Raw genomic sequence first — 21,714 nt, 5'->3', positions numbered from 1 at the left:
ACATAATAAGAAAAATAATTCCTCAAAATTTCTTGCATTTAACATGAACTTAATATTGAAAGCAACACCAGAAAACCTCTCATGGAAATTGTTTCTTGGGTTTGTATTATACTGTAAACTGATAAAGCGGTCAAGTTTCCTTACTCGTAAGAATCCTGCGACAAGTGAATCAGCGGAACATGACAACAATGCAGGAGATGTCATCATAGCTCTCCCTGCGTAGTGCTTCTTCAACCAGCTTCTTGGATGCTTCTTGGGCATTGCTCAGACCTTTGATGCAATCAAAAGCCTCTTGGTTTGACATCACCTGCATTCAAGCAAATGCGCAAATGAAATACACTGATTATTTGATCAAATACGACAGCAAAAATACCTGAAGAAGTTGCCCAAGCATGCCATATGATCATATAGGACTTAACTAAATGGATTTGATTATAAACATAATACAACATAGGCAATATGTTGAAAAATATGAAATGTTCCAAACTAGGAAACTAATATACAAGGACTTCAAAAGAAGGCGGCATCTTTATTCATGAAACCTTCTCCAAAAAGTCTCCTCTAAAACAAAACAACTACTTCCTATCACTCTGATATTTTGAACGCAATAATTACGATGAGCTATTGGATCTTGGTAAGCAACTAAATGAGTAGAGCTCCAAATGAATGGTAGAATGATTAGTAGTAGTGATCAGGGAGAATTTGAATGATACAGGATTCAATGGGCAAGGATTTCTAAAGGATTAAGGCAACATTCCATGTAAGTTAGATGACATGAAAATTAAAATACAAAGAGATAATTATACTTTAAACCAATTCATAGGCAAATAGGGCAGGCAAGTAAAAGATTCTCCATTTGCATAACAAAATTAACATTCTCTCAAAACAAAACAAATCCATATTCCTGTGAACCTTTTGCAATGGATGCAAAACACCAACTAATCAGATGCAGGATATGCATTCTTGTAATAGACTGGTGCATAGCTTTAAGGGATTGTTGCATGACCTTCTGAGCAATACAGCCTTGAGAGAAGTCCGCCATTAGAACACCTTGGCTGTATCAACTGAAAAATGGAAAAGTGCACCATCCAAGAAAGACTATGATTGGGACAGGTATATTTTTCAATGGAAAGAAAAAGAGAATAAAATGGCAAAACTTAGTACATGCATTTTGCAGGTACATAGGATAATTAATTCTCCTTTTCTTTTTTATTTTCGTCCACTGATATACATTGTAAAGGATTCATTCCTATGTGGCACTTTTGAGCACCATGGCCTCCAGTGAGCCCCAACAAGACACCTTAGCTGGATACTCTTTTAATTAAGGACATAGGTCAAGAATTCTGTAGCACTTAATACAATATGGCCTAAAAAGGTGACCCCCAAGAACAATTTAGGCAGTATCTTAGTGGATTTTTCTGTATAATACTTTGGGCACTATGACCTCAAGAGGTGGCCCCTCTCCTATACCTTAGCTGGATGGATGAATTTTTTGATGAACATACTTAAAGGAGTTCTGAATGAAGGAAATCAAACACTTGAATGGAAGAGTGTGTGCGCCACTTTTTGCACAATGATTTCAAAAGGCGATCCCCGCATAATACCTTTTGGAGAATTTGTTGCATGCTATCACCTTTGTACTTCAGGCTGCTACCACATATTTATACCTCATTCCTGGAGAATACACCTCATGCTAGAGGTTCTCACATACACTTACCACATAGAAGAAGAAAGAGAAATGAAGAAAAGACAGTTCAATAGAAAAGAAACAAAAAAGACTATTGTTGGTCTCGAATGTGTTTAGTCCCAAGAGGTAGAAAAGAAAACATAAGGTAATTTAAGCTTAGACAATGTTGCCAGCTGTAAGAGAAGGAAAAGGAAAAGAAGGAAAGAGACTAGTCCTCCTTGATTTTAAATCATGTACTTAACTAATACCTTCATTTCCCCATAGTTCTTACCTTAATAACTCCATACATCTGACCACCTCCCTCAATATCCAACTATTCTATTTAGTTTTCCAAGCATGTATAATTATTTAATTTATGTGTTTATGTAGTTTTCCAAGAATGTGTTTATGTAATTTTTGAATCATCTTTGTAAACATTTCTACATGTTTCCAATTTTTTTGAGTTTCTCTTGGATTTCTAGAAAATTACAAATATTGTTCATTTTTAAGCTAACTAAAAGAGCACATCAAGTCATTGTACATGGTGCTGGTCCATCATGAGGTGACCCCCACTACAACAATAACAATTTCACCTTCAATAAAATCTTCTGCCTAATATGCATTAATTTGGAAGGAATCACTGTTTTAGTGGTCATTACTCAAATGGTTCATGTAAAATGAGACACAAAACCAAAGGAGAAAAAAGCTCTTGTTTCCTCTTATATCAGAGCACGACTATAGCTACTAGTAGATTACCAAAACAATAAGGTAGAATCAATAGAAGATAAAAGAAGAATGTGATGAGATTGCATTAATAAATAGATTGTAGAAGCCGCGATTGACATAAATTCAAACCCAAGCCAACCTTACCTTCCATACACCATCACTTGCCAATATTATAAATTCAGTATCTGCATCTATCATCTCAATCACTGTATCTGGTTCTGCAGTAATGTGCTCCTTTAGACTTTCATCACCGAATGCCCTTGTCATTGCAAGTTTTCCATCGACACGTGGCACATCACCTAAGCCAAGTATGTATTTGTATGTCAGTTAAGAACAAAAGTAGATACCTAATTGTCTGGAAAAACAGAAAACAGACATGTTGATAGGTACAATGATAGGTATGTAGAATACTCATCCATCTACACATTATGCTGCTATTTTCAACCTCAAGAATTTCAAAACACTGGAAAAGAAAGAAAGAAATGGAGAGGGTTTGAGTGATATTGTAATAGTGATACTTCTAGGAAAAAAAATATGTGATCACACATTTTTATTCATTTTTTGGCAAGACAATCAATTATTAGAACCATCTGAAGCTTGGAGCCATAAGAAAGAAGATTAATGTTATTGTGACTCATAAATCCAGCATTCTGCCTTTGTCAGGATGACATCAAGTTAAATTACTGGTCTTGTGAATTGAAATAAAGCATCCTATCTTTGTCAGGCATCAACTTATATTCTAGAATCCGGCGTCCCTTGGATCAATAGTTACTAGATCGAACAGCACACATATATACAAAATAACATCCAATTTCCATATAAGATGAATATATAGAAGAAGCCAGTCTTTTAAATGTACCTGGCATCTGTATGACAAATCCTCCTCTCCTCTCAACCATCTCCCTCTCTTTTTGTGGCTCATGATCAACAGTTATTTGTATTGCTTTTGCTGCACCATTTCTGCATAAGATTGCTCGGGAATCACCAACATTGGCTACAATTAGTTTCTCTCCATTGATTAAAATTGCCGTTACTGCTGTTGATCCCCGCGAACCATCTATGTTCTTGGATATCTCGTTATCTATATCTCTGTATGCTCTCTTAATTGCAGCTTTTGGGCTTGTGAAGAAATCAGGCTAAAAAGAACATGACAGAATCAGCTACAGAGCAAATATGAAAATAATATAAAGGTATAAATACCCACACAAACAATACTGCTACCTCTTTCAATATTCTCTCAAACAAATGGTTTTGCAAATATTCTGCAACATCACGACCACCATGACCATCAAAAATGGCATATAAACCCAGTTCACAACCATTCACTTCTTTGTTCTTTGCCACTATATAATCCTCCATTTTGTAACCCATTTCCCCCTCAACCAAATGAAATCCATGTGTAACGTGCTGACGAATAAGCTTGTCATTTTCTACATCTCTTCCATCATCATCTTCTAAGTATCCTAAGCCATCATCCTCTTCATAAGTTCCATCTTCATTGTGGACCTAGAAACTTATAAAATCAGTGAATTTTATAAAATTATCTCTATCTCAATAAAAGTCACAATCTCAAGTTCTATCATCCTCTTCACAGTGGACCTAGAAGCATATAAAACCAATCAATATTATAAAATTATCTTCCATCTCAATAAAAGCCACAACCTCAGCAAGAAGTGTCAAGATAAATTAAAACATAGAACTATGTAAACAGGGAGAGAAATACAAGGAAGAAAATTTACCCTCCAAGTGTAACAATTTTATAATAATTCCACCGTCCACTGCTATATATGCTCCTCCATTACCAATCAAGTATCACTTAGCCAGCAATTTTCGATTATGTTAGTGCAGACCTTTCATGATAAGCTTGAAAAGATAATGCGAGTCATTTGTGCTGACAGAATACTCTGCTTATTCATTTCATTTCTGATTTGAGGTAAGCAACCAAGTATTGAAAATCCAGGCAAACAGCATTCCTCTTGTATGAGCAATATACATTCCAAGACTACATGTCCCATGATGGAATTTATGATGTGCTGAATTCAGCTCATGCCTAGCATATGCCCTAGTTTTCACTTTAGATAGCATATGCCCTATGTGGTTATTGATGATCAGTGGCATATGCTCCAGTTCTTCCTCCATCTATTTGCTAAACTTTTTTTTTTCTTTTTTAGTACTTTATGATAAAGGGTTTTCTTCTTACTCCACTAAAACCTGGCATTAGAGAAGAGGCTTGGACACAGAACAAGAGGTGTAAGGGCCTACTTTTGGATATCCTGCTAGGATAGGAATCCAAAAGGAGGTCCCCACAAAATTGATACAGATATAACTCAACATGGTTACAATCCCAATTTACTTACAAGAGTCCAAAATAGAGATTACAACATTCTTCAGTTAACATTCTCTTTGGCTTAACGGCCCATACAACCCAAAATATATAAAAAAAAAACACAAATTTAGACACATAATAAAATTACTCCAACACGCTCTCAACACAACTGCCCGAGGACTTTTTTGGTTGGGACATCTCTGTACACATACCTTACTCAGTGACTCTAGCTCCACTGGACTCGCCCCCAATGATCTCTTTTCCCTTACCTGGAATGACACAAAGAAGCAAAATGAGTTACAAGACTCAGCAAGTATAATATATGAAACAAGAGAGAGCATTTGAATCGAGGCATGAATAATCAAAATTGGAATAAATTAGAGCTACACACAACAATTACAATAATTAATGACATGCCTCACAACTATATACGTATAAATCATGCACCCACTTCACTATTCATATACGACTCCTGGCTCACATATAACAAATACATGTACATACATAATCTCAATGCATTCATTAAACCATGAACCGAGACTCATTTACCGAGCTCATAGTTGTAGCTCGCCTATGTTAAGCGCTCTTTCATAATACTTTTGGATGTCTTTTTTTTTTTTCCCATGCATAACATAGCCGCCGCACAAAATAATAGGTGCGCAAATATCTATCATGCAACCATTCATACAAGAAACACAAAAAACTTGCATGAAACTAAGTCTCTAACCAAGAAAAGCATCTTTCTTTAGGAAAAATAGGGTGACACAAAACCCTATCGAGGTTTCCAACAAGACTCTACAAAAATACAAGAAAATTGTAAAACTTAGCAAAATAAGGGAGATACAACCCATTTTGATAAATGAGGGTTTTGCATAGGCAAGAACCATGATATTAATATAGAAAGTGTAGCAACATAAGAAAGAATTTGAATCAACAAATTCCCAAAATTTTCAGATTTCATCTGCAACTTCGAGGACCCATTCTGGGCTCATAATTTAGTCAAATATTATGAATAATATACTCGAATTGAAGCCCCGGATCTCTAGTCTTTAAAACAACAAACAGATTTGGAATCGGAAATAACCACAATGAGTTATTGCCCAAAAACCTAAGTAAGACAGATTATGCGGTATAGTAAAATTTCAGATTTTTGGACAGAATTTAACAAGGCTGTTACAAGTTCAAATCATAACCAAATAAGTCGAGTAATATACCGAAACGAAGCCTATGATGTCTAATTTACAAAGCAACAAACGGATTGCAAATTGGATATAATCACAAAAAGTTATACCGCAAAAACCCAAGCAAGGTCGAATTACATGGAGCAGTAAAGTTATGAATTTTTTTAGCAAAAATTAACAAGGCCATTGGGGGCTCAAATCAAAACCAAAAAGTTCAAACCATATATCAAATCAAAGCTCATGAAGTCTAGTTTATAAGGAAACAAATGGATCTTAAATCGGATATGAACATAGGAAGTTATACCCCAAAATGTACAATAAGCAAAAAATTGTCAAAAATAAGAGTTCTATGTACAAACATTTCGAAATCTGAAAATAAGGGTTTCAAGTATAGGAGATGGAAGGAGGAAATTTCTAGAACAGGAAGAGGGTTTAAGAACTTGCATTTAAATTGGACGAAAGGTTAAGAACTTGCATTAACAAGAATAAAAAAAGGGAACTTGCACAAACAAAGAAGGAGAAGAAGAAGGAACTTGCTTTGGATGGAGAAACCGAATTTAGAGAAGAAGAAGCCAGCTAGATGCTGCAAATCCACATCCCTTGAAGGTTCAAATCAACAAAAGAAGAAGAGAAGAAGAAGAAGAAGAAGAAGAAATACTAACACGAGGGAGAGAGAATGTACCCCCCCCACCCCCCCACTTGGACTTTTCCCATTTTGCCTCTCACTTATGCACACACACACATATATATACTACACCCTTTATGTAATTTTGCATTTATCACTTAAATAAAATATAAAACAATATACTCATATTTATACATTCCATTTCCCCAAAATAATTTTGACTTTTCTACATATCCCAATTTTTTGACTTTTCAACATAATACCATCTTTATTAAAATTTTGTTTTTGTTTTGTTTTTTTATTTATTTATTTTTTGCCACATAAAATATTGCCAACTCCTTACTCCAATAATAACACATTATACACAAATAAAATAATGACAATATTTTAGACCCGATAATGGGTCGTTACAATTTCTCCTCCTTTCAAAGAATTTAGTCTCCCAAATTCGTACCTGGTCAGTCAAACAACTGAGGGTAGAGACGCCTTATCTCGTCCTCAAGCTCCCAGGTAGCCTCGTCCGACCTGTGATGCTGCCATTGAACTCTTACAAATAGAATTGATCGATTCCTCAACACTTTTCTTTTCGCTCCAAGATACTCATAGGCATCTCCTTATATGACACATTCTCCCCGACCTCAATAGTTAGGTAATCAATGATATGCTGAGGATTTGGGACATACTTCCTCAACATGGACACATGAAAGACATTATGAACACTAGTCAACTGAGAAGGCAATGCTAGTCGGTATGCCAAAGATCCTACCCATTCCAAAATTTCAAAAGGACCAATATAACGAGGACTGAGTTTCCCTGAAACCGCAAATCTGCATACACCCTTCATGGGCATCACTCTCAACCATATGTGGTCCCCCACGACAAATTTCAAGTTACGCTGTCTCCTATCCGCATAGCTTTTTTGCCTGTCTTGGGATGCCTTGATTCGAGCCCTAATAGTCCGAATTTTCTCAGACGTCTGCTCAATTACTTCTGGCCCCAATAATGCCCGGTCTCCAACCTCTTCCCAACACACTGGCAATCTACATGGCCTGCCATAAAGCACCTCATAAGGTGGCATCCCAATACTGGAGTGGTAACTGTTGTTGTAGGCAAATTCCACCAATAGTAGATGATCATCCCAACTTCCATGAAAATCCAGTACACATACCCTCAGCATATCTTCCAATGTCTGAATAGTCTTCTTTGTTTGTCTGTCAGTCTACGGATGAAATGTAGTACTGAATCTCAATTTAGTCCCCAAGGCCTCATGCAATGCTTCCCCAAAATGATAAGTGAATTTGGGATCATGATCCGATACAATACTGGATGGAATGCCATGCAACCTTACAATCTCCTCAATGTATATCTTTGCTAAGCGGTTCAAATGAAAAGTCTTCTTGATTGGCAAAAAGTGGGCTGATTTCGTTAACCTGTCAACTATCACCCAAATTGTGTCATGGCCTTTCGCCGTCCTAGGCAAGCTCGTCACAAAATCCATAGAGATATGATCCCATTTCCACTCTGGGATCGGCAAGGACTGCAACAAACCAGTTGGTTTCTGATGTTCCGCCTTTACTTGTTGACATACCAAACAACACAAAACGAATTTGGCTACATCTCTTTTCATGTCGTCCCACCAAAACTGTCGTCGAAGGGCTTGATACATCTTTGTTGTACCCAGATGAATAGTGTAACGGGCCTTGTGAGCTTCAGACAGAATCTCTTGCCTAATTCCTTCATCATCTGGAACACAAATCTGCCCCTGAAACATCAACAGGCCATCGCCCCTCTGATTGTATCCCAAAGGAATGAATTTCTCAAGATCTGTCAAGACCTATGCCAATTTCACATCATTTTGTTGTTGGATCCGAATTTGATCAGTTAAGTCCAATTGTACTCTTATATAAGCACAATACACCACAGGGCTCTCTTCGAAAATAGAGATAGACAACTCACCCATCTGTTCCAGTAACATCCATTCTTGGATCATCATTGCTGCCATGGAAGCTCCACGTCGGCTCAATACATCGGCCACCACAATAGCCTTCTTTGGGTGGTATAAAATTTCACAATCATAATCTTTAAATAATTCAACCCATCGTCGCTGCCTCATATTTAATTCCTTCTGGGAGAAGAGATACTTTAGGCTTTTATGATCTGTATAAATCTCCACCCTCTCACCATACAAATAATGCCTCCAAATCTTGAGAGCAAATACCACTGCTGCCAATTCTAAGTCATGAGTATGGTAGTTCAGCTCGTGTTTCTTCAATTGTCTCGAGGCATAGGCATTGACACGCCCATCCTGCATCAACACACAACCCAAACCTGTATGTGAAGCATCGCTATAAATGGTGAACTTCTCCCCGCTCATCGGAATAGCCAACACTGGAGTCATAGTCAACCTCCTCTTAAACTCTTGGAAGCAATTTTCACAGGCCTCATTCCACTCAAACTTAACTCCTTTCCTTGTCAACTTGGTTATAGGTGAGGAGAGACGAGCAAAACCCTTTATAAATCTCCTGTAATAGCTAGCCAGTCCCAAAAAGCTTTTGATGCCAGTTACTGTAGTAGGCCTCGGCCAATCAACCACGGCCTTGATCTTCTCGGGATCCACTGAAATGCCTTCGCCAGAGACCACATGCCCAAGAAAACCAACTTGCCTACGCCAAAAGTCACATTTGCTGAAGTTTACATATAATTGTTTCTCCCTGAGTCTCTATAAGACTATTCTGAGATGGGCTTCATGCTCTTCTAGGCTTGACGAATAAATTAGGATGTCATCAATGAACACAATGACAAAACAATCAAGATACTCCTTGAAGACCCTGTTCATTAAATCCATAAAAACTGGTGGGGAGTTTGTTAATCCGAATGGCATAACCACAAATTCAAAATGGCCATATCGAGTTTGAAAAGCTGTCTTCTGTATATCATTTTCTCTAATTCGCACTTGATGGTAGCCCGATTTCAAGTCAATCTTAGAAAAGATTGATGCTCCAAGGAGCTGATCCAATAAATCATCAATACGCGGGAGCGGATACTTGTTCTTAATAGTCACTTGGTTCAATTGCCGGTAGTCAATACATAACCGCATCGACCCATCCTTCTTCCTTACAAATAATACTAGAGCTCCCCAAGGTGAGGCACTAGGGCGGATAAATCCCTTATCAATCAACTCTTGCAACTGCGTCTTTAACTCCTTCAATTCATTAGGGGCCATTTTGTAAGGAGCTTTAGATATAGGTTGTGTACCCGGCATCAGCTCAATTGAAAATATTCAATCTCCCTTGGAGGCGGCAACCCCAGTAACTCTTCAGGAAACACATCAAGGAAATCTCGAACTATTGGAATTTCTGAGAACTTTGCCTTGTTCTCCTTACCAGTTGTCACGAAAGCTAGGTATGCCTCACAGCCATGGCGTATCAACCTTTCTGCCTTCATTACAGAAATCAACGTAGTGGAGCTCATTGGCTAAATGCCTCGGTACACAATAATTGGCTGCTGGGGAAGCTCAAAATAAATTACCTTTTGGCGACAATCGACCTTAGCATAATTTTAGACAACCAATCCATGCCCAAGATAAGATCGAAGTCCCTTATATCTAGCACCACTAAGTCACCTGACAACTCCACGTCGTGCACCTTAATCTTACAATCTCTACATATTTCACTACCCAACAATTTTGTATCCCCCGGAATGGTCACAATCAAATAGTACGGCAATAAAGATTTAGGAACGGAAACATGACATACAACTCGGGGTGCAATAAAGGAGTGTGTGGATCTTGTGTCAAAAAGAACAACAACAACAACAACATATCCAGCCTTTATCCCACTATGTGGGGTCGGCTACATGAATTCTAGACTTCCATGTATTTCTATCTTTTGTCATATCTTCATTGAGATCCATACACTTCATATCAAAATTTAATGTCTCCCTCAAAGTCTTCTTAGGTCTGCCTCTACCTCTTTTTTTGATTAATTGTTCCATTTCATCAACTCTCCTCACATGAGCGTCTCTTGGTCTCCTTCTCACATGACCAAACCATCTTAGTTTAGTCTCTCTCATCTTCTCCTCTATTGGCACTACTCCTATCTTATTACGAATAACTTCATTTCTAATTTTATCTTTTCTTGTATGGCCGCACATCCATCTTAACATCCTCATCTCCGCTACACTCGTCTTTTGCTCATGTTGGTATTTAACTGCCCAACATTCTGAGCCGTACAACAAAACTGGTCTTATAGCTGTCCTATAGAATTTTCCTTTCAATTTTAATGGGATTTTATCATCACATAACACCCCCGATACATTTCTCTATTTTAGCCAACATGCCTTAATTTTATGTGTGACATCCTCGTGAATTTCTCCATCTTTTTGAATCACTGATCCCAAATATCGAAAATGGTCTTTTCTTTGTAAGATTTGGTCTTCCAATTTTATTATAACATCCTCCACTCTTGCATTCTTACTAAATTTACATTCCATATATTCTGTTTTCTTTCTACTTAATTTAAATCCCTTATATTCTAAATTTTTTCTCCATAACTCAAGCTTAGTGTTCACGTACATCAAATCCATATAGGGAAAGAATACCTTGGACGGTGTCGTTCCCCCTCTCAGCATCGGCTGTTGTCACTGCAAACACCCTCCCCTGAACATGGGGCCTATCAGTAGCGACAGGGAGCTGTGCTTGAGGCGGTGCTAATGGTGGAGCTACTCCCTGAGTTCTAGGTAATGCCGACCTCTGACCACGTCTCTGCCCCTGACCTCTGGGCCTTTGCTCCCCATACTGCTGTGGCTGGGTACAAGTGTTGGCCTTGTGGCCTTTTCGGCCACATCGATAACAAATCATCTCTCTGACAGGTGCCATGTCTGGGTTCTGAGGGCAATCCCTCCAAACATGACCCGCCTGACTGCAAAGATAACAGACTCCCCTGGCAAAGTGACAGGGCTCCTTGTGCTTCTTCCCACAAGTCTTACATGGCAAAATCTCGAATGTATTTCTTGCTGGGCCTGACTCCCACTTCCTCTTCTTGTCATTGCCACGTCCATGAGATGTGTCTGCTCCCTTTAAAATTGTTTTCCCCATCTTCAACTCATTTATGTCTCTCTCAATTGCATAGGCCCTCTACACTACTATAGAATAATCCGTAATCTTGGCACCAGCCAATGCATACCTAATCTCTGCTTGTAGGCCTCTCTGAAATTTTGTTGCCTTCTTATCTTCAGTGGACACCAACTCAGGAGCAAATCTGGCCAAAGAGATAAACTCTGCCTCATACTGGGCCACAATCTTGTTCCCTTGCGTTAATTCAATGAATTCATAGGTCTTTTGTTCCCGGACCCACGCAGGAAAGTAATTACCGTTAAACACCTGAAATTCTGCCCATGTCAGCTCCCTACCAATGTGCCTCTGTCTAACAGTCTCTCACCATCTTTTTGCATCGTCTCTCAATAGAAATGTGGCCAGCTAAACTTTTTGTGCTTCATTGCACCCCATTGTCCTGAGGTGCTTCTCTACTGATAACATCCAATTTTCTGCAACCAAAACATCTGCCCCTCCATGAAATTCGAGAGGTCGGAGTGCCATGAAATTCTTTAGCAACTGACTCCCTGCATTACCATCTGTTTCTTGAATCGCCTGATTTGGAGTTTGTCCTCCTTCGTTATTCCCATCTGAACCACCCTTTGTCTCTCGTTGCGCTTGATCTTGCCTCAGTTGATTGGCAGTGAGCGTATCCACTACCCTCAAAATACCTGCCGAGGTCTGCCTCATTTCATTCATCTCTTGGCGTAAATCCCTGGTAGAGTCCTTTGGAGTGCTAGGTGCAGGTAGTGGGGTAATTTGGCGTCGGCCTCGAGTCGACGACCTTCCTCGACAGGCACTCATTTCCTACACAACCAAATAGTATTAGAACATAATCCTTATTGAATTTCACTTTGAACTACTAAACATAACCCTAATACTATCTGACATTCCTATGTGTACAGAGACTCCTCTCATCCCAACCTTTCTCTGATACCAAAACTGTAAGGGCCCACTTTCGGATATCCTACTAGCATAGGAATCCGAAAGGAGGTCCCCACAAAATTGATACAGATATAACTCAACATGGTTACAACCCCAATTTACTTACTAACAACAGTCCAAAATAGAGATTATAACATTCTTCAGTTAACGTTCTCTTTGGCTTAACAACCCATACAACCCAAAATAAAAAAATAAAAAAAACAATCACAAATTTAAACACAAAATAAAATTACTCCAACATGCTCTCTAACACAACTGCCCAAGGACCTTTTTGGTTGAGACACCTCTGTACACATACTCTACTCAGTGATTGGCTCCACTGAAGTCACACCCAATGATCTCTTTCCCCTTACCTGGAATGATGCAAAGTGAGCCACAAGGCTCAGCAAGTATAATATATGAAGCAAGTGCGAGCAATTGAATCGAGGCATGAATAATCGAAATTAGAATAAATTAGAGCTACACACAACAATTACAATAATTAATGACATGCCTCACAACTATAGACACATAAATCATGCACCCACTTCACTATTCATATACGGCCCTTAGCCCACATATAACAAATACATGTACATACATAATCTCAATTTATTCATTAAACAGCGGACCGAGACCCACTTACCGGGCTCATAGCCGTAGCTCGCCCGTGTCAAGCTCTCTTCCACAATATTTTTGGATATCCTTTTTTTCCCCCACGTAGAACACCGTTGCCGCGCAAAATAATAGGTGCGCAAATATCTATCATGCAACCATTCATACAAGAAACACAAAAAACTTGCATGAAACTAAGTCTCTAACCAAGAAAAGCATCATTCCTTAAGAAATATAGGGTGGAACAAAACCCTATCGAGGCTTCCAACAAGACTCCACAAAAATACAAGAAAATCACAAAACTTAGCAAAACAAGGGAGATACAAGCCATTTATCAAAATGAGGGTTTTGCATAGGCAAGAACCATGATATTAATATAGAAAGTGTAGCAACACAAGAAATAATTTGAATTAACAAATTCCCAAAATTTACAGATTTCAGCTGCAACTTCGGGGACCTATTCCAGGCTCATAACTTAGTCAAATATTATGAATAATATACTCGAATCGAAATCCCGGATCTCTAGTTTCTAAAACAACAAATGGATTCAGAATAAAAAATAACCACAATGAGTTATTTCCCAAAAACCGAAGCAAGGCAGATTACGCAGTATAGTAAAATTCCAGATTTTTGGATAAAATTTAACAAGGCTGTTACAGGTTCAAATCACAAGCAAATAAGTTGAGTAATATACCGAAATGAAGCCTATGATGTCTAGTTTACAGAGCAACAAACGGATTGCAAATTGGATATAACTGCAAAAACCCAAGCAAGGTCGAATTACATGGAACAGTAAAGTTATGAATTTTTTTGGCAAAAATTAACAAGGCCACTGGGGGCTCAAATCGAAACCAAAAAATTCAATCCATATATCAAATCGAAACTCATGAAGTCTAGTTTATAAGGAAACAAACAGATCTTAAATCGGATATAAACATAGGAAGTTATACCCCAAAATGTACAGCATGCGCAAATCTGCCAAAAATAAGAGTTCTATGTACTAACATTCCGAAATCCGAAAATAAGGGCTTCAAGTATAGGAGATGGAAGGAGAAAATTTCCAGAACAGGAAGAGGGTTTAAGAACTTGCATTTAAATTAGACGAAAGGTTAAGAACTTGCATTAACAAGAATAAAAGGAGGGAACTTACACAAACAAAGAAGGAGAAGAAGAAGGAACTTGCCTTGGATGGAGAAACCGAATTTAGAGAAGAAGAAGCCTGCTAGATGCTGCAAATCCACACCCCTTGAAGCCCTAAATCAGCAAAAGAAGAAGAGAAGAAGATAGGAAGCAGAAGAAGAAGAAATACTAACGGAAGAGAGAGAAGGGAACAAGGAAGCAAGGAGGAGGAAAACGAGTGCGATTTTGTTCACCCCCTTTAACGGGGGTGAACATAACCCCCATGTATTTTGGGGGTTATGTCTAACAGAGGGGGCAGCCCTCTCTGTTACTTGCTGCCCCCTCTGTTAGACATAACCCCCAAAATACTTGGGAGTTATGTTCACCCCGTTAAAGGGGGTGAACAAAATTGCACTCGAGGAAAACAAGGAGGAAATGGGGGAATGTCTGCCACCTCACCCCCACTTGGCCTTTTCCCATTTTCCCCCTCACTTATCCACACACACATATATACTACACCCTTTATGTAATTTTGTATTTATCATTTAAATAAAATCTAAAACAATATACACATATTTATAAATTCCATTTCCCCCAAATAATTTTGACTTTTCCACGTATCCCAATTTCTTTGACTTTTCAACATAATACTATCTTTATTAAAATTTTGTTTTATTTATTTTTTTCCACATAAAATATTGCCAACACGTACTAAAGTGGGGACCCAATTGTCCCGCTGGACATGCACAGTCAATTAGAGGAACTGGAGCAGATAACTACATACTGCAATAACCAGAATAAATAAAGTCAATAACTTTAACAGAAAAAGTAACTAGAAATCAAACAAGAGTAAGAATTACTGGTGTTCAATATGTATGCAGTGCCAATTATGTCTTCTCCTGGACTTTTAACAGGAGTAAAATACTGATTTGTAGCAGAAACTTTATATGACACACAACTATCTCATTCTTTAGACTCGCACACAAATTTATTAATTCTATAGCATGTGCGCTTTATGGCCAAATTTGATCTTTGATTTTTTTTTTTTTTTTTTTTGGGGGGGGGGGGGGGGGGGGGGGGGGTTAGGTATATGGGATCTTTAAAATTTTAACTAACGGGATTTGTATTTTTGTCAAAATTAGACAGGTTACATTATGTGTTACCCTTCTTAATTTTCATCTTTTCAACATACCCCTCTATCCATTTTATACTTTACCAAAAAATATTGGATAAATTGCACTCAAGCCATTTGTGGTTGGATCATTTGTAAGAGACCCCTTATGGGTTAAAAATGCATTCAGAGGTCTTCATGACTTACTTTTTTTTTGCTCAAACACCTCATCCAAAGACATTTTTAAATCCTTTGGTATAAATGAGTCTCTAGAGGTTCTTATGGTAGTGTTTTAAATAGCTGAGCACACTTAGGGGCAGAAGGCCTACGGAACTTAAGGGTAAAGTGCAAAGCAAAGCACAACAAGATGTGCTTTAGAGACGGCAAAGGTGGGTTATCCCAAATCTAAGCCTTCTCTAAAGCGCAACAAGACTCCTCTTATCTACTACAACTCTCATTAATCTGCATCTTTTGTTCTTACAATTTTTGCCATACCACTAATAGAATTTGATTAATATAATCAAACATTTCCCCTCTAAGGCAACTACAGGTAAATATCGGCCGAGAAATCTACTAGCATTCGCAGAAGCCAAAGACGAAAATGTGGAAAAGATTAATGCAAACCTATATTTTGACAGAGTCTGCTTCATTTTTCAACGTGATTTGAAAAACGATTTCGTAAATCTTATCGTAATGGCCAAATCACAGAGAACACGGAAACCAGATGTGAAAATGAAGCTCGCACGGAGATATGGATTACCTTCGATTTGAGGATATCAGAGGCATCCATCTTCAACGACGCCATACTTTCTGCTATAAACTTCTTCGTAGTTGAATCATTTGCCTTCACCGTTTGCCCTTCTATGGGTACGGGGGGGGAGAGAGGGGAGACAAGTGTCAAACAGCAAGACCATTTTCAGTGCCGTGTCAGGTTTATGTAGCGCCAGTTTGTGAACACGTGGCGAAGAGAAACACGTGTCATGTCGGGCCGTTTATGTCGTGTCTTCGTTTTGAGACATTCCCCACCGCTTCGAGGTAGGAAGGGAGCCGGAGCGAGGGAAACGTACCATTAATACTACATAGTATTAGTATTATTGGTATGTGCTCTCCCACTATACATGATAAATTAATAAATAGTCAGTAAATTTTAAAGTTATAATTATTTACTAACTCAATTTTAAATTATAATCACTTATTTATTGAACTTTACTCATCGTTAATCATTCATCACTCGTTATAACTCTGTTAAATATTACAAATAAAAAATACTAACGAAATTTGATGTGACTAACGGAATCTGACGTGGTAAAAATAAATTTAACAGACACTCACTGAACTTTAAAAATGTAACTAATTACTCACTGAACTTTGCTCAACATTAACCATCTATCACCCCGTTACATCACCGTTTAATCTTGAAACATATTAAAAACTTTTTATATACATTTAAGATCACTTACTTTTCAAATCAAAAGTTAAAAACTAAATTAATAATTTAAATTAAAAAAATTACTGATGCAAATTAAAAATAAAAAAAAATCTATTTAAATTTTTTATCTCCATTACGAATAACGAAATTCATAAAAAAATATATTCAATAATGAGACTAAAAGCTAAAAACTAATTACAAAAATCGTATTTCTTCTATGCCAAAAATCAACAATCTTTAATGCATTATCGCCTCAAACAAAACACTTATCCAGCATAAACCCTTAATTTTAATTCAATTTGGTCACTTATTGGAAGCTTAGAGACCGAATTCAATTCCGTCTCTAAACTTCCAGTAAATTAAACTCACTTAAATAAGTTGGCAAATGACTTGGAACTGACGGGGAGCTGACTCGACTAAAAATGAATATTTTATTGGATAATTTTTTATTTCGTTAGCCACGTCAGATTCTATTTATGTAATATTTGATGGGGTTATAACGAGTGATGGATGGTTAATAATGAGTAAAGTTCAATGAGTAAATGGTTACAATTTAAAATTGAGTGAGCAAATAATTACAACTTTAAAATTTAGTGAGTGTTTATTAATTTTACCCCACTATATATAAAGTGCAACCTAATTGATTAATATCTTATATTTAAAAAATTAATGTTATTTATATAAGTAATTAATTAATCTTTATAAAATATTGATGTAATTTATTAAAGTAATGCTAATATCAATTATGAACATTTTTATTAATATTTACAAACTCAAAGGTAGAATTTGAATATGCATATTTTAATATCTTTAAAATTTTTGACATTTTTAGAGAAAGATGCCCATAATAAAAATAGAAAAATGTTATTGGTACATTATTATGTATATTTTAGGGTATATAATGATATTAAAATGTTTAAAATACCTCTCATCCAAGGTAGTGAGGTGAAGCGACGTGAGACGGTAAGGTGCATAATTAAAATATTTTTTACCCAAAGCGGTGAGGCGAGGTGATAAGGCGGGAGGATATTTTTGTCATTTATGATGCATTGTGTAGTTCAATATTACACAATATTGTACCTATAGCATGGTCCATAAAAATAAGAAAATTTTACAAATTTTGTTATCTCAGAAAAATAAGTCAAGAGGGGTGAATTGGGATTTATAAAAGTTTAAGGTTGCGTTCTCTTTGTTGTTTTTAAGTCATTTTCAGTTTTCAGTTTTCTAAAATAATGAAAACGCGTTCTCTTTACTGTTTTTAAAAATGTATTTTTGAAAATAAAAAAAAATTATAAAGAAAACTCAAAACAACAAAAAGTTGTTTTGAGTGTTTTCATTCAAAACAAACTCTAAACTCAAAATACATCTATTTATTTATTTATTCATATTTTATTATTGTAATGGAAAAAAATATTACAAAATTTATTAACTTTAAAATGTATATATTTTTTTAATAATATATTAACATTAAATATTTATAATTTACTTAATAATCAAATTTATTGAATAAAATATCATTAAAAAAATATTTTCAAAATTTCAAAGAGAACGCATTTTCTAATTTTCTGTTTTGAAAAATAGTTTTTCAAAATGACAAAGAGAACGCGTTTTCAATTTTCTAAAAACAGATTATCAAAACAGAAAACTGAAAATGAATTCAAAACTCAAAACTAAAAATTGAAAAGCAAAGAGAACGCAGCCTAATATTTTAGAATCAAGAAATTTTAGGTTTTAATGAGTTTGATTTTAAGTGCTTTTGTTGATGGATGTAGATGAATAAATAACCACACAATCAAACACAAATTTACAAAATTTATAAAGGTTCAACTTTAAAGATTTACGCTTTCTCTCTTCAAGCTAATTAAAATTTAAATGTTTTACTATGAAACAATAACAACTCTAATTTTTATCTAGAAGTCAGAACATCGATACAATCACTAATTGTTATCGTGAAATATCCTCATGCGTATGTGAATTAAATACAAAATAACAAATAATTTACAGGCTCTTAAATATCAAAGATGAAGGTTAGAATAATAATAATAAAAATACAACTCAAAAGAATGCTTAAATGTCTTAAACCTTTTTCTTTGAATGCTCAAACTTAAGAGCTAATAAATCAATCTTCTGTTTAATTAGTAAGTGGATTTCATTATAACTCTTCAACATTTTATCTATTGCAAACCACCATGAATAGTTAATTAATTTTAAATTTATATATAGTTGACCTATTTTCAGACTTTGCAGATGAGAAGAACCTTTGCAGATTTAAAGTTAACTTAATTAAGAAAGGACCAAAAATGAGTTGATGATGCACAATAAAAGACAAGTACTAACAAGTAAAAGGGAGCATGGAGGTCTGCAAAAATAACAACAATAAATGACATTCATAAAACTAGAAAATAAGATGGTTTTGGATGAAATTGTTATGTTATTTGTATCGGACAACATAATATTTATCTGACGTAAACAAAATTAGAGAGAAAGCGTGGATCCCCCCCACCCCACCCATCCCCGGGCGGCGGGCAATATGCCACAACCTATTTTGGAGAACAAAACATAGTTTCATAGATACCATAAAATTAGAAAATAAAATAGTTTTGAATAAAATTGTTATGTTATCTGTATTAGACAACATAACATTTACCCGACATAAACAAAATTAGAGAAAGAACGTGTCCCCCCCCCCACCCCCCCCCCCCCCCCCCACCCTTGGTGACTGGTGATATGTCACAACCTGTTTTGAAGAACAAAACATAGTTTCATAGATATCATATGTGATTATTATCAGTGAAAGACATTAATACCATAAATATTTATAGGTTTGTTAAACCAAATGAAAAATCATATTTGACTGAGAAAATATTACGTAAAAAGATTTAAAAAGTGTTTAGGGTGAAGAATGAAATATAGGTTTATAAAATATGATAGATGGCATATTCTTTAAAGATAACTTTTTTAAATTTTAATAATACAATTGGGCGACTAAAGTAAAGTTTTGATTGACTAAACAAGTTTCTCAAAATGATCAAAATCGATTTTAGAGTATTTTGGTTGACTAAATTGGTTCTGACAGAATATTCTAAACTATACTAGATACTTTGGTTGACATTGATAAAATTTGTTTAAGTTATTAAAAAAATTTCGTCCACTAAACATAGGACTTTAGTCAGGTAAACTTAAGTACTAAGAATTTAAAATTTATTGCTCAACTTTAATCAACTAAACATACGTTTTGGTTGGCCAAACTAGTTCTTTTGAAAAAGCCCTCATCGGCTAACTTTGGTTGACCAAAAGAGAATTTCAATCGATCAAATTACAATCAATTTTGATAAATCTTGAGATTGATTTTTGAAGCTTTTTGAGTAACAATCTAGTGAAAATTTGTGATTGTTTTGACCATTTTGATCTATCAAAAACCAAACGAGAAATTTAAAATATTTGTTTCCTTTTGACATATAATTAAACATTATTTGTTTAATAAAAATCATTTCTTATCATCAAAAAAGTATAGATTTACCCTTGAGATCAATAATTTTTCTTTTTTAATGATGACAAAAACACATCTGAAAAATAGTAACTCCCTAAAGAATATGCATTATAATTTTAGTAGCACGAAATTCTTCGAACACAAGTAGCCTTGGCGTATTGCAAATATACTTAAAATATTCCTCGAGTTGATATCAAGATAATGCCAATGAAATATCTAGAATTACCATTTAAATATGTAATACAATCCAAATAAATCACTCATAAAGCCACTTCGATGCTAGTAACCTGCAAAAAAAACTTCAACCTGGCTAGGTTAAAGGTGCTAATAAACTGTAAAAGAAAAACGGTATTACTATTTTAGGATTGGTCAAGAAAACCAAATAGAAAGAAATTAAGTCAAGGGGTTAGAGATAGCTCAAAATTGATACTGAAAATGAATATTTGCCTTGGAGAAAAGATTCTTTTTTTTTTTTTATATGACCATCCACAGATAATATTTCACCTAGGATTAGCTAGGTTTTCATGTTGGACAACACGTAAGAATAATTATTCTAAAAAAATCCAATGGGAGTACTAGGATATTCTTATAGACCGTCTTCTTAAACTTTAAGAGAAATGGTTTATCTTAAATACATTGTGACATAGATTGATTATTAGATTGTAGAAATTTCAATCTTGATATTGATTTATCTGCGAGTCAGTAAAAATCCTTCTATTAGGATCATACAAACCCTTGCGGTGTACCGAAATCAAATGAGGCCTAAAAGCAAGCCAAGGTCAAGTGAGACCCACCTAATGAGCCGATTCTCAAGTTAAGAATAGAAGATAAACATCAATATGAGAAAAATTGTATTTAATTAGTTAGATCAATTCTTATTCTTTAGAGTTAGGTTATGATAACTAGGAGATTCATATTTTACTTTGCTTAAATTATAAAAAATAAAATTTCAACTTAATTTTTAATTTTGAATTAAAATTTTAATTAATTTAGATATATAAACTTAAGTTTTTTTTTTTTTTTCTGTTTTAATGCTAAAATTCCATTTCCAATATCTGTTAGAGCTTGACCTCCTTCCGACTGTCATGCATTTTTCTTTTGTATATTCATCTCACATTAGGTGAAGTATTTTATGCTTCTCTTCATCTTCACATTTATTTATTCTGTAGTGAACAATTCGACATACTATGCTCTGGATGGCGATACTATGACACTATCATTTTTTTTTTTTTTTCAAAATAACTGTATTGATAGTACTTGTTCGGTGACGATTTACTCACTTAAGATGATTATTTTTGTGTAGTTCTTGGTATTTGTGTTATCGATTATGTCAGGAGAGGTAAATTATAAATTGAGTCTTTGTCTCTTACGTAGAATATGATCAAACTCGCAATTCACCGAATTGACACC

At 35.6% G+C, this 21,714-nt stretch overlaps 1 protein-coding gene across 6 annotated transcripts; it reads right to left on the bottom strand.

The window, feature by feature from the left end:
* Positions 1-18: 18 nt before the first annotated feature.
* LOC127807719 (probable protein phosphatase 2C 39) lies at positions 19-16,291 on the bottom strand. Of its 6 annotated transcripts, XM_052345760.1 has the most exons (9): positions 16,146-16,237; positions 14,987-15,057; positions 14,339-14,409; positions 13,187-13,302; positions 4,931-4,987; positions 3,614-3,898; positions 3,252-3,528; positions 2,537-2,691; positions 19-307 (listed from the first exon to the last, which is right to left on the bottom strand). In XM_052345760.1, the coding sequence occupies exons 4-9, from the start codon at positions 13,193-13,195 to the stop codon at positions 170-172; spliced, it is 921 nt and encodes a 306-aa protein (XP_052201720.1). In that variant the 5' UTR covers positions 13,196-13,302; positions 14,339-14,409; positions 14,987-15,057; positions 16,146-16,237; the 3' UTR covers positions 19-169. The 6 variants fall into 6 exon arrangements, with proteins under 6 accessions (XP_052201720.1, XP_052201721.1, XP_052201718.1 ...); XM_052345761.1 differs by lacking the exon at positions 14,987-15,057 and having other exon boundaries at positions 16,146-16,291; XM_052345758.1 differs by lacking the exons at positions 13,187-13,302; positions 14,339-14,409; positions 14,987-15,057 and having other exon boundaries at positions 16,146-16,240.
* Between the last annotated feature and the right edge of the window lie 5,423 nt (positions 16,292-21,714).

This window comes from Diospyros lotus, chromosome 8 (genome assembly GCF_014633365.1).
Source record: "Diospyros lotus cultivar Yz01 chromosome 8, ASM1463336v1, whole genome shotgun sequence".
Taxonomy (NCBI): Eukaryota; Viridiplantae; Streptophyta; class Magnoliopsida; order Ericales; family Ebenaceae; genus Diospyros; species Diospyros lotus.
Note: the sequence above shows the minus strand (reverse complement) of the source record. Positions and strands in the feature narration are given on the sequence as shown.

What these genes read in the sequence shown, in the direction of transcription:
- LOC127807719 (XM_052345757.1), bottom strand. Translation starts at nt 12,206, where the DNA reads ATGGGAATAACGAAGGAGGACAAACTCCAAATCAGGCGATTCAAGAAA. An exon ending in ATTTGTCATACAGATGCCAG is followed by an intron (nt 2,692 to 3,251) that starts GTACATTTAAAA and finishes TACTTGGCTTAG; the next exon opens with GTGATGTGCCACGTGTCGAT. An exon ending in CAAGTGATGGTGTATGGAAG is followed by an intron (nt 308 to 2,536) that starts GTAAGGTTGGCT and finishes GCTTGAATGCAG; the next exon opens with GTGATGTCAAACCAAGAGGC.